Raw genomic sequence first — 13,378 nt, forward strand, 5'->3', positions numbered from 1 at the left:
TTTTTATGCTCTGTGTTGGTGGCGAACTACCCTGAGGTGATTTTGAGCCTGGTATCTGGGGCGGGGTCTATCAGTAAAGACGAGCCTTAGTGAGCTGTTATAATGGGCATCAGAATACCAGCTTTCCAGCAAAGTCCATCACTAATGGTTAGTCTGTGCTTTTAATAAAATCAGAGCTTTGTACGAAGTATGTCTAAGTTAATTGTTACAATATCCATGAACCTGGTGAGGAATTACTTTGCAGTCTATTAGAATTTAAAATTCATTGGGTGAAGTTGGACTGTTTTTCATTTGCCTGCAAACTCATGATATATTACAAATCAGATTTAAAAATTAAGAACATATGGCAAAAGAAATTAGATATTCAGGGTATAGGCCATATATATGCTCCCTTGGAATCAATTAGCCTATGACCCTTGACCTAATGTTGCAACACTTCTCGCCTTTAAAGGAATTTTTTTCACCAAAAAATGAAGAATCATTTACTCACTCTCATGTTCTTCCAAACCTGACTTTCTTCTGCAGGAAAATAATAATGACTATTGACTGAAGGCATCAAGTCTCCATAAATATGCAAAATCAGTCACCATAAAAGTATAATCCTCATGACTCATGCACACTATTCTTCTGAAGCCATATGGTAGAGAAAGTGTGAGGAACACGATTAAGTTGTTATTTACTAAAATCCGCCATGACTCTCTTGGATTGTTTATGAGTGATTAGAGAACAGATTCAATTGAGCCAAAACTTTTTTCTTGTTCTTTTCTTGCAGAAAGCAGTGTTCTGAAACTCATGTAAACCCGAACACCGTTTTCCTCCCGCCGTTTAAATAATTAAGGGAAAGCTGGGTCTTTATCAAAGTCCGTGGTTTTGGTAGCCATGGCTGCGTCCGAAATTGCATATTCTATACTATCCTGAATAGGTTCTTGAATATGTATTTACTTCACAACCAACTAGCGTCATACTAAATAGAACGTACTTTTTTTAGCGGTTGTGAAGTAGTAATTCACTAATTACTAATTACTTAGCCTATTCAAAACAACCTAGGCTACTCAAGAGAATATGCGATTTCAGACGCAGCCATTGCTTCACTGCCATTCATAAATCCTCTCCCGTGGCCTCATGGGATAAAGTGTCCATCGTATGCGCACTTCAGAATCTAGTCGGAAGAATTTGGTCATCCGGGTACTTTTTGCCTACTCTTTTATGAGTACTGTAAATTTGGACATAGGCCTACTTCTTTTACCACATACTGTTTTTCGCCTACTATAGCTAGTAGGGAAGTAGCCTATGCGTTTTCAGATGCAGCCCACGCTGCGTTGACACAAGTCACGTTCGTACAGATTTTACAGAGCACATGTGCAAGGAATACACCTGCCAACTAAAGTCTGGAACTAAAGTCGCTAAAAATCGCTTACTGGCGGATCTACAAACTGTTTAAGACTATACTGCTATAGTCAGAGGTGGAAAGAGGAATAAAATACTCAACTGAAGTAAAAGTACTACTACTTCAATGAAATGTTACTTAAGTAGCCTACAAGTACAATTACCAGTACCAGCCTAAAAGTAAAAGGTAGTATGTATCAATGCAACTTTCGTGAAGTAAAATTAGTAAAAGCCTTCCTTCCGCTGGAAAAAAAATAGTCCCACCCTGACCTTGAACAGCAACATTAGTTACATTATTTCGCCCTCTATGGCGACAAAGACTCTCTTAATGAGTGAGTCGGTCAGTCAAGTAGAGAAGCCTTTTATATCGAAAGCAAGACGCAACTAACAAATGACTAGCGTTTCAGCCAGGGCACGTTTAAGGCCGAACTGTTAAAAGGACAAGATATCGCAGCGGACTTTTTATTACGAATATAAGACTGACCTGTAAGTGCAGTAGCCTACACTTGCTCGATCTCTCGAATTCGTAACCTTATGCACCAGAGAAACGAGGGCGCAGCCATCTTTAGACTATTGTCTTTGCGGTCACTATTTCTATGGCATTGCGCTGCAGGAGTAATTAGCTTTTGAAGTGGATTTACTTAATGTAGCCTAAAGTTAACGAAAGTTATCATGAGTATTGTAGTGTTTAAAGCAGATGTCTTAACTAATGTCAATCGACCGGGAAGATTTTGAAACGAGACGTTCATTCATAAATACGCAAGATCGCTGTGAAAATACAGACCGGAAGACAAAAGGTCTACATAAGGTCATAAGTGCAAGCGCATGCAAACGTGAACGCCACTTTCGCGTCTTGATGCTTTCTAGTGTGTAACGCACAAGGGAAATAATGAATAATGTCTCTCTCTTTACACAAAGCCATTACTTTTGAAGAACTTGATCTATTGACTATATATAGCCTTAGGATCACTTTGCTTGGCATAGCTTTTCATCACCATAATTGTCACTGCATGAAAAAAAGATTGATCAATAGGCTACATTGGATGATTAATCTGTGTTCCACATGAAAGTAAATCATCAAATTTTGAAACGACATGAAGATGAGTAAATAAATAGCTATACCAGAAATGTAATTTTTGAGTGAACCCTTATAGGTAGGCTACAAGCAATGAACTGTTCAAAAAAGGAAAGTCAAAAAGCAACTGGTTTGTAGTAGCCTACGTCAGGTAGCCTACAAGCAACCAGAATCTTGTCTTCTCTGAAGCCCGTTTCAGAACGCAGACAAACCAATGACAGAGGAAGAGAAAACCCCACTGGTTATCCACGCGCGCTGCCCACCCCCTGCGTTTTCAGAAAGCCAACATTATCCATCTGTCACTTACAGACGCTCAGCACACGTATCATTTGGTTGATATACATAGGTGGGCTGACTCGAGAACCACAGGACTATCTGAATAGCAACTTTACTGGATCGAGTCCATGCGTGGAATATTTCAGCGCATCGTGAATGGTAAGATATCCGTGGATCGTCCTCTCGTCACTGTCCGTTCCGATCTAAATTCGTTCATTAGATTTTTGTTGTGTGTCTGCCGTGTAAATTATACCCGCAATACTGATCATAGTAACTTCTTGCAAATGCTTGATAGCCTACATCCTCTCCCGGAGCTTGGGCAAGAAGTTGTGTCAGCGGAGGCTGTGTGAGTGATGCTTTTGACAGATGTGGCTGGGTTCAGTCTTATAACTAAACTAGAACGTAAACTGCGAATAGCTCAGTCTTGATTCTGATCAGTGACATTTACACTATAGCCTACCGGTACGATGCTTGTAAAATATTTAATAAGTTATTTGTGTAATTAAAGTGGCAGCATTGTTAAAAGAGTTAAGCATGATTCGTTTTATAAGTGTAATAAGGTAAAATCAAATATCATTTTTAAATCACTTAACAGGATTATACAGAAAAAAAAAGTAAACTATATGCATTATACCATATCAAACATGCTCTTTCTATAAAAATATTGCAAACCGGACTAAATTGCACTGCCAGTCTTATTATGGTCTCCAACCCTGGTCATAATGGTCTATTGGCTGGTTTTAAGGGGATTTTTGGGTACTTTTCAGCAGCTTAGGCTTGGAGACCATGAATACCTTGGTCAGGCTATGAGACTATCTTAAATCAGCAAACCAGCTGAAGGCAAACCATTTTAGGCTAGTAATGCACTATAGACTTTTTGATGGTTATTTATTGATCGATACTGTATTTATGCTTTTTGGGATATTATTGATTTGTCGCTCACATTAGTGTTTTGCCTATAGCTATATTGACCATACACACACATTAACCTTGAATAATACTGTGCCTGTAGGCATATAGACACACATAAAGAGTTTGGACACATATAAATAACATTCTTCGGAATCCTCCATATCTCTCTAGTCTTGTATTAACATCTTAATGGTAAATTTACAAGGGAATAAATCCATTTGCTCGTCATATAAACAAAAGTTAAAAGTATGTTCATTCCTGTGATTCAATTCAGGGTGTTCAAAAATGTGCTGTAGATGAATGTATACTGTAGGTTGAGAACTGGAACAAAGAAGGTTTTGGCTGGGAGTAAACTTAAGTTTATATTGTGGTGATGAATTTTTGTACTCCTAAGTATTCAAACATTTAATTAATTCTCGAACTACTCATTTAGGTGAGGTGAAAGCAGATTTAGAAAGAGTTTTTAAAGCAGAGTATATTCACAGCAAGGTCAAGAGACCCAAAGACATTTACAGGGGAGAAATGTGACAGATGAATAGATATCAATTTTCTTTCAGTAGCACTTTCATGTCTGATAGTGCATGATTGTGCTCGTGTTTGATTGTGTTGGTCGATGTGGCTGGAGCGATTTTGTCAAATGGCAGAGAAAGCTAATCGTAGCTCTCAATATGTGTACAGTGATGGAAATAAATTTCCCCCCTACATCCTATATTCCCAATATGGTAATCAGTTTGTTGGGATGAAAAAGCAGATTCATAAGAGAGTTTATTGTATAAGAGACAAGCCTGAAAGTCCTATAAAAGCTGAAGCCAATGAGGCTTTCAATATCTTTGTGATTGAAGAGAGAAAGACTCTCTTTACTGCAGTCTAGACGCTGAAGTATATGTTAGATTGATTATTTTTGTATTATTATTTCAAGAGCCATCATAATATGTTCTTGGCCTGTTTCTTATAAAAGAAAGTGCAGTTATCAGAAAACATGAGAGTTGACCCAACCAGAGGTTCACAAAAATGTGACCAGCAGGTCACACAGCTGTAAGATTAATGGATTCAATGCACTGATCGCCACAGAAACAAAACAATCTTATCAGTCTCTTGATGGTGCTTTAGTAAAACAGCTCTCTTGTGCCAATAGCTGTATATAACTGTCATTATACACTTCAAAATAAAAATAAAGTTTCCAAAAGGCGTTTCTTTTGCCGCAATGCCATAGTAGAACCATTTTTGTTCCCCAAAGAACCTTTTTCTTAGTTTGAAGAACATTTTTAAAATCTTAAGAACCCTTTCCCACTATAAATAACTTTTGTGGAATGGAAAGGTTCATGGGTGTTAATGGATCTTCATGGAACCATAAATGCCAATTAAAACCTTTATTTTTAAGAGTGTGCTGCAGTGGTGACTAGCCCCTCTCAGGGACTAATGAAGAGCACAGAGAAACCACCTCATTGAATGTTCAATTAGCAGGCCAGCAAGAGCTTTTTCATGCAAAGTTCAAGGAACCTGAGGCAACCAAAATGGCCGTTCATTGATAAGGAGAGTTTGTTGAGTGCTTGATTGTCATATCAGTAAATGTATGCCCCGACAATGTGTTTGAAATTCTGAAAACGTCCAGAATTCCCATGCTACATTTTTTTTCTGACATGGCTGTTAATTTATATTAGCTGCAGAAGAGAATGTGTGAAATGGGAAATTTCTGCTTCTTACTTTTCTTCATACAAAATCACTGATACCACAGACCATATCAATTCATGGAATAACAGAGAAAATTGTACTTGGAGGCCATCACTGCCAATTTTGTGCCACCTTTGATTGATGAAATGTTTCTTAACGGCTGGCTCAAGAGAAACATTTGGCAACATACATCGCTGCTAAAATAGGCACTGCATTTTTTAAGATGGTATTTTCCATCATTTGAAGAGAAATGAGACTGTGATGAGAGGCACAGAATATGTTGCAGATATTGCATTTCTAATAGCAACACCTCAACCAGCGTGAACTGGAAACGCATTGATTTGGAGCAGGTTTTGGGCAATTTAAAAGTGGAACGGTTGTTATGTTTTAGCTGAAGAAAGACCAACTAGCTTGGGTTGTCATCTGTGGCTTTGAACACTGAGATGCAATTCTAAAAGTTTTGAATTGAATTTTAGGCATTCAGAGGTATTGAAGAATTCACATTATTGTTTTGAAGCACATGATAATGGACAGATCTTTGACAAAACGACAAATGTTTAGTCCACATCACAGCTTATTTTGGCCAAGAACTGCTTGCTTGGACAGGAACAGTGTAATTTTAAGATCACTGAGATACTATTGTAGGTTTTTTTTATATTATTTTGTGCTATTTTCATTTTATGTAAAACAACATGTCAGCATTTTTACATGCTCTTATACCACAATGATAGAATAATAGGCAAAATTTGCCAAACTATTTGAATTATTTCTTACTCAGATGTATCAACTTTGTAATTTGTTTGTAGGCTTATGAGCCTCAAAAATCATTCCGCTGTCAACTATTAAAAAGCAACTTATTTCACACTAGTCCAGGTGACAGAAATGGCAGCCTTTATTACTGTGGTTATGGTTTTGCACTTATTTAAATATGGAAATAGTACGGAAATAGGGCCAAGTAGCCTACTCTGTGATTGTGAGAATAATCAAAATATGTATGAAAGTCCCAATTCCAAACAACTCCTTGTTTAGGTTTTAGCTCCCACATTGATAATGCATCTCACATCTGCCGATTTGTGATGGAACTCCACAAGCACTCAGTGTGATGATTATCAAATGCAAAGCAGACACTATTTGCAATTTAATGCATACTTTAAACAAATCTTCTTGATATGCACTTGCATTAAAGTCTAAAAATTGAGAAAAAAAAAAAAACTCTGACCAACAAAGAAAAGTGTAATCCTTCCTGAATGCTATATTATTATTATCATAGTAAAAGCCATGCAAAATAAAAGTAAATGTAAGTGTGCATGCTTTCCTCACAGAGTGAAGAATGTGATGGTAACGGAGCAGTATGGAGTGCTCGTGGAAGACTCTACTGCTGCTCGTGTGCACATCCTTGGGGGTGCAGTACACTGCCATCCGCTCCCTCCATGACTCCTTCAGTGGCCCTTGCCAAGACTCCGCCCACTGCCAAGGACGACAGGGTAAAGGTGAGTCACTGTCCTGTAACATGAAGAATTAGATTTTCACAGTGACATTTAACATTGTATGAGCTTTCCTCCAGAATAGTACTGTCACTCCCATAATGGAAAATGAAATTAGGTTTTTATTCAAATAGCATCAGGCTTACAATACCCTACTGATGGATTTCATTTACATGTATTTTTATTAACAAATCAACAAGGTTTTCCACTATTTATATCTGCCAGTTCCTTAATTTTGTTTCTTTAAGCAAAATATTTTTTTAGTTTCCACATATCCTCAGTTTTACTTTTCAGCAAGTAGCCTACAGTAGTATAAGGCATAATGTATTCTGTTAATTTAGCAGATTTTTTTTGGTTAGTTGTTTATCTAGTTGGTTTTTCACACTTTAAAGCATCTAATGTTGTTAGAAAAAATTACATGATATTATGATATGATAAAAATGTCTAAACATGGCTCATTCTGTTAATTTTCTTGCCATTGTGTAATTAATCTTAGAATTAAGAAAAAATAAAGTATCTGAGCTTGACCAGAATGTATATCTGAAAACCCATTTATAGGAATACTCCCGTAAACTTTGACACAGGGAGTTTTTAAAGCTCAAAAACTACATGACAGCAATGACCCATCTGCGATATGTCCTCAATTTCATTTGCATTCAAGTCCAAGTGCCGGGATGCATTTTTAGCACAGTTTAAGCCCTCCATTAAATTATAGTTTGCATAGAGACTTAAATTCAATTAAAATTCATGTTTGGTTATAGACGTAGCTTTAGCTGGTTTGACAAGATTATGCTGAAGGTTCCGAATGGCATTCTCTCTGTAGGCTTATCTCTCTCAGGTCATCACTTCTGTAATGAGTGAGTTTGTAAGGAAAGAAATTAGCAGAGAACTGTTAGAAATGCAACCTGGAAATTCCCATCGCATCCGCTGTAAGGAGCGAAAGATGGAATATCAATAATTAATTCTACAATTATCTCATCATTAATCTAACGTAATATGTCCTCACGGACCAGCTGTTTGCACTTCCAGAAAGCGTCGACTCGCACAACCTAATGTGCCATGCGCAATCAGTCTCTCATCAGCCGTAATTACACTCGTTATCAGTCACTCTCACCCTCCTGCTATATATAGTAATTGTTCATTTTGAGCAAAAGTCACATCATCTTTTTCAGATGTGAAGAATGCAGTCATTGTTCATATTTCAGTTTTATGTTATTTATTTTTTTCACATAATGCTCCAAAATGGTCAAATGATTACCATCGCAGAAGGAGGCAATCCAAGGCTTCAAAACAACTATTATTGCTGTACATTTTCTCTCTGCTGTGAGGATATGTTTTTAAAATTGCACTTTATTAAAGTTTTTGTTCAAATGAAACTTTTTTCCCCCCAAACTAAAGCTCCAGTTTTTTTTTCTTTTTTTCTTACCCAAATAACTGATTGATTAAAGATAAAGCTGAACTAATTGGGTCTTTTGTGGCCCTATAATGTCCTCTGTGGTTTCAAAGCGCCGTATTATCTCACTTTCTCTACTTCTCTTCCCCAGAGCAGAGATGGAAATCTCTCTGCAATGACATCCATGTCCCTGCTGAGACTAGCAGTAGCACTGCCACCGCTCGGAAGCACATCCTTCTGTTTGCACAAACCCGTAGTGGCTCCTCCTTTACCGGACAGCTTTTCAATCAACATCCTGGCATATTTTATGTTTTTGAGCCTCTTTATCATGTGCAACAGGCCTTTACCAATTCTAGTAGCCGCCTACAAAGGGCTTTGGATGGCAGAGCTCTTCTGGGGGCCTACCGAGACCTCCTGCTCAATCTCTACAACTGTGACTTCAGCTTCCTGGAGAGCTACATTCGCCCTGAACCACAGGATCACATGACTGGGACCTTTTTCCGCCGCAGCTCCAGCCATGCCCTGTGCACGCCGCCTGTCTGCCAGGAGGGTGGCGAGGAGATTCTAGCAGGGCAACCGGATGAATCCTGGTGCCCGAAAAAGTGCCAGGCGCTAAATCTCACTCTAGCCTCTCAGGCTTGCCAAGCACGAAGCCACGTGGTTATAAAAACAGTTCGTATCCCAGAGGTAGGCGACCTACGCACGCTGTCAGAAGACCCCCGCTTAGATTTGAGAATCGTCCATTTGGTGAGAGACCCCCGAGCCATTCTTGCATCCCGCATGACTGCTTTTGTTGGCAAATTCAGGGCCTGGAAGATCTGGAACGCCACTGGCCGCCAACCACGGTACGTGGACCTGACGCAGATAACAAGTACTTGCAGAGATATTGAGTATTCTGTGGAGACCGGCTTGCAGAACCCCACATGGCTGAGAGGGAGGTATCTATTGGTGCGTTATGAAGACTTGGCCTTGAATCCTGAGGAAAAGGTCAAGGAGATTTATCGATTTCTGGGGCTGGACTTGCATCAAAAAGTTCTCACATGGATTGCTCATAACACCAATGGCACTGTCCCTTCTTCTTCCGATTGGAACTATAAGTACTCCACCACAAGAGACTCTAAAGCCACAGCTCAGAGTTGGAGAGTACATCTGAACTTTGATATTATTAAGACAGTTCAATCTTTGTGTAACAGAACTCTTGCGCTACTAGGCTATAAGCTTGTCCAGTCTGTAGATGAACTGAGGAATATTACAAAAAGTTTAATGGAGCCCAGGACGTAGTGAAGTTAACTTTTATGTGAACTACTGATTCATTTGGAAGACACTTTTATCCAAAGCGACTTATATTGCATTCAATGTATACGTTGAACCAAACAGGGCTAATATAACCAGTATATTTGGTTACATAATATTGTGTTAATTGCTTCCATCCATGAAAATGCATGCAACATTATGGATACTACTTTGGGGGAAATTTAGCTCATGAATAATAATTAGGTTTAAGAGTGCTTTGTAACTTTCCTTAAAGGTATAATTTGCCCAAAAATGAAAATCATTTTCTCACCCTCATATTTTTCCGAACATGTATGACTTTCTTTCTTTTTTGGAACATTAGATATTATGTGTGTGTTTTTCCAGATGTGTGTTTTTTTTTTTTTTTTTATGCAAAAAAAGTCTTGTTTTGGGTCATGCAGGTTTGAAGAAATTATGACAGAATTTTCATTTTTGGATGGGCTATCCCTTTAAGTGCCTGGTCACATGAAGTAATTAATATTCATGAGCCAGGACTTTAGAATAGCATAATGCTAAAAGAGCATCCATGTCTATAATTTTCAGCTTGTAAATGTGCATTGATGTGACCAAAGAACCACTACCGAGTATCGACAAAAGCACAGCAGACTTGCCAGTTACAACACATGCCAAAGCTGGTCAAATGAAGTCAAGAGCATGTGTTATCTGGACGAGCCCATAAATGGCCTTAAGTATGAATGTTGATCAGCGAACATGTCCTTACAACCCCATAAACAGTCAAGCAGAGATCTAAAATGACTGAAATGCCACTCAGCGCCATTGAAAACTCATTTTCCATGTTCTTAAAAGCAAAGTCCCTAATAAAATCAAGTCGGCACAGAAGGTCATGTTGTTCAGTTTAAATCACTGGCAGACAGTTCAATGCGTTTTCATCCACCTCAAATAATTTTTTAGAAGCCCCAACGTCATAAATGATCTCTCTCTGATGGCATTTGGGAATTTGTATGTCAGAGTCAGGGATTACTTCTAAGTGCAGTGTCAACATTGGGAAAAGAACTTTGGAGCTATGGAGCCACTTTGCAATTTGAGTATAACAGATATAAAACTACAGTATACAAATCAAATTCCTGATTTAAAGCTGCCGTCGGCAAGATTTTTTTGATCATATTCACTGAAACCGACACTATGCTCCGACAGAACAACATAAATCAGCCGGTTTTAGAAAAAAAAACCCGCGCTTCTACCTGCACCTGGAGCCTGTTATTTGTTTAGCAAAAATCCACTGCTCCCTGTTCTTCTGGTCCAATTAGCGCAGGGCTGTGTGAGATCTGACTGTCAGTCACAGTTCGTGGACACGCCACAGATTCCCCCTCCCATCTCGTGCACGTTACAATAACACATGCACACGCCTGAAGTTCGCAGATGTGTTGGATTGTACGAAGCGTGATGGCGGAGAGGAAATCTACTAACAAGCTTCCAATTCCTCGGTTAATAACCATAGCTAGGAGGTCCAAAACAACCAAGGAAAAGAAAATGATGCTTCGATGCTGAAGAGACTGGTGCTTGGTGGTAGTGGGGGAGGGGCATGAGAGTAGTAAACATTAAACATTTTGGCTAAATCCCCTCAATCTGCCAGACTTGACGACTGCATCTTTAAAGCTGCAGTCTGTAGTTTTTCCTCTTTGTCGCCATCTCTGTTCGAAATCTGCAATTGCAGTTTTCCGCGTATTATCAACTTTACGTGGGTTGTGCCTCGGCACAGCACAGCGCGGATGAATCCAATTTTTTTAGGAGAATGTGTGGCTGTCAGTCACCACGCCGGTGTGGATATCGTCATTCGGAATCACAGATTATGCTTTTTGGAAGGATGACCAACATAAGAATTTTCACTGAAAATGTCATCCGAACAAGTAACTAACATCCACTTTTGTTCAGACCAACTAAGTGAAAAAAAGCATTGCAATAAATCGCGCTGATTAAATCTAACGATCGCTTAAGCGATGTCTTACCTGTCCAGCAGAAAAAAAGCATCCGTTTTTAACCCCTTCAAAACACGGAGTTCGCGCCACCTTTCAAAAGCCCTTCCGATATTTATCCTTGTTTTCGCATGGGCCCGGTTGCGTTCTCTTTTTTTTTTCTTAATTTCTAAGTTTAATTATATCAAGTGCTGTGTAAATCTCCACCTCCAACATCCTCACACGCAATATAGCCTACTAGCCGAGACATGTGTACAGATGTGACGTAATGACGCAAAGACATGCTCGAATTTCCCGCGGAAATCCACCAGTACCACTGCAATTAAAAACATCATTGCAAGCTTACAGTTTTGAATCGAGCTAAGACAAGCAGATCGTTTTGAACACTGGCTGGTTATGTACTTGCTCAAACATTTATTTTAGATCATTTTTAACGCAAAAAAGTTACGGACTGCAGCTTTAATTAATATGCTATCTCCTGTTCACAGGGCCCCCTTGAGCTTGAGCATGGCTGCAGCCCATTCGATCCCTTGGGTTAATGTGGCTCTACTAATTATTGTTTTAGTTAATATCATGGATTAAATTACTAAATCCATGAACACATCATATTTTGGCAGGTGGGGCTCAAATAAACAATACTCAAATTCTCAAAAAAACCAATTGAGAATAGAAATGCAGATATTATGGTGTGTGGGAATATGTGCCTTTAGTCTTAAAATACTCTTGAATTTCATGATGTCTTGGTAACTTTGTGTTGTTGTTCATGCCATCCTGTACATTAAGCAATTCATTAATCCTATGTGAATCATTTCATTAATTGCAAACACTTTTACATTTTGGACAAATGCTGTGTAAACAAACTGTTACTCATCTCAGGTATATGATGATTAAATGCAATTCTTCGGCCGCACTGCCAGTTAATAAATATGCAGAGAAAAGAGAAAATCTATGGTGAAATCAATTATTCCTCATTACTGTAGGAGGTGGTTCATAATGATACATAATGTGTTCATTTCATTTAATTATTTATTTTATTTTATTTTATTATTTATGGTAAAGAATTATGCAGGACAACTGGTGTAGCAGTATTAATGATCGGTTTAGAATACTTATTTGTCTAGCCTATATATGCATTCTATGTAATACACAAACACATTGACCTGCCTTTTTATTAATAATTAAGCAGGACTGGTGACAAATAGAAATGAATCGGAAGCATTAGTTTTGATGTAGGTGTTTGCTGCTTCTGTATGATATTTTCTATGGTCTGCTTTCTCATCAATTTTCTATTTTCTTTTAAAACTTGACATTCGTGGTGTTCTGCTGAGGCTGGAGCATTTGGTGAAGTGCTGATCATCTTTTCAACGTCAGCAGTCCAGCTTCAGCTTGGAAACCAAAATAGTGATTACCAAGGGATATGGCCATGCGGTTCAGACTCTCTTTTTGTCAGTTCCCTTTGTTTTCAAAGCAAAGATGCCTGGTATTAACACATTTAGTGGATGATAGCATTAGGCTTGATGACAGTACTATTTCCTCACATATTGTCATAAGGCACATAAACATGAATCTATCTATCTATCTATCTATCTATCTATCTATCTATCTATCTATCTATCTATCTATCTGATGCAGTGAGATCCAGTCAGATGGAGAAGTGATGAATCAAAATGATTTGATTTATTAGTAAAGAATAAAAATGAATCATAAAAATAATAAAACCATGAACTGTTAAGTAAATTAGTTAATAATGATCAGCTTTTAATAATAAGTAACAAAGTAGGCTAACAACAAACAAGTCGTTAAAGGGGTGGTATAATGCCTTTTTTACAATATGTAAAATAAGTCTTTGATGTCCCCAGTGTGTATGTGAAGTTTTAGCTCAAAATACCCCACATATATTTTCATATAGCATGTTAAAATTGTCACTTTTTGAGGGTGAGCAAAAACGCTCCTT

General features: G+C 38.2%; 1 protein-coding gene across 2 annotated transcripts; it reads left to right on the forward strand.

Annotated features, from left to right (window-relative positions):
- The first annotated feature begins 2,763 nt into the window (after nt 1–2,763).
- On the forward strand, nt 2,764–12,358 carry LOC311291083 (carbohydrate sulfotransferase 1). Of its 2 annotated transcripts, XM_084409954.1 has the most exons (3): nt 2,764–2,896; nt 6,643–6,810; nt 8,349–12,358. In XM_084409954.1, exons 2-3 carry the CDS (start codon nt 6,672–6,674, stop codon nt 9,476–9,478), a joined length of 1,269 nt encoding a protein of 422 aa, XP_084266080.1. In that variant the 5' UTR covers nt 2,764–2,896; nt 6,643–6,671; the 3' UTR covers nt 9,479–12,358. The 2 variants fall into 2 exon arrangements, with proteins under 2 accessions (XP_084266080.1, XP_084266081.1); XM_084409955.1 differs by lacking the exon at nt 2,764–2,896 and having other exon boundaries at nt 6,598–6,810; nt 8,349–9,595.
- The last annotated feature ends 1,020 nt before the right edge of the window (nt 12,359–13,378 follow it).

This window comes from Rutilus rutilus, assembly GCF_951802725.1.
Source record: "Rutilus rutilus genome assembly, chromosome: 5".
Lineage (NCBI taxonomy): Eukaryota > Metazoa > Chordata > Actinopteri > Cypriniformes > Leuciscidae > Rutilus > Rutilus rutilus.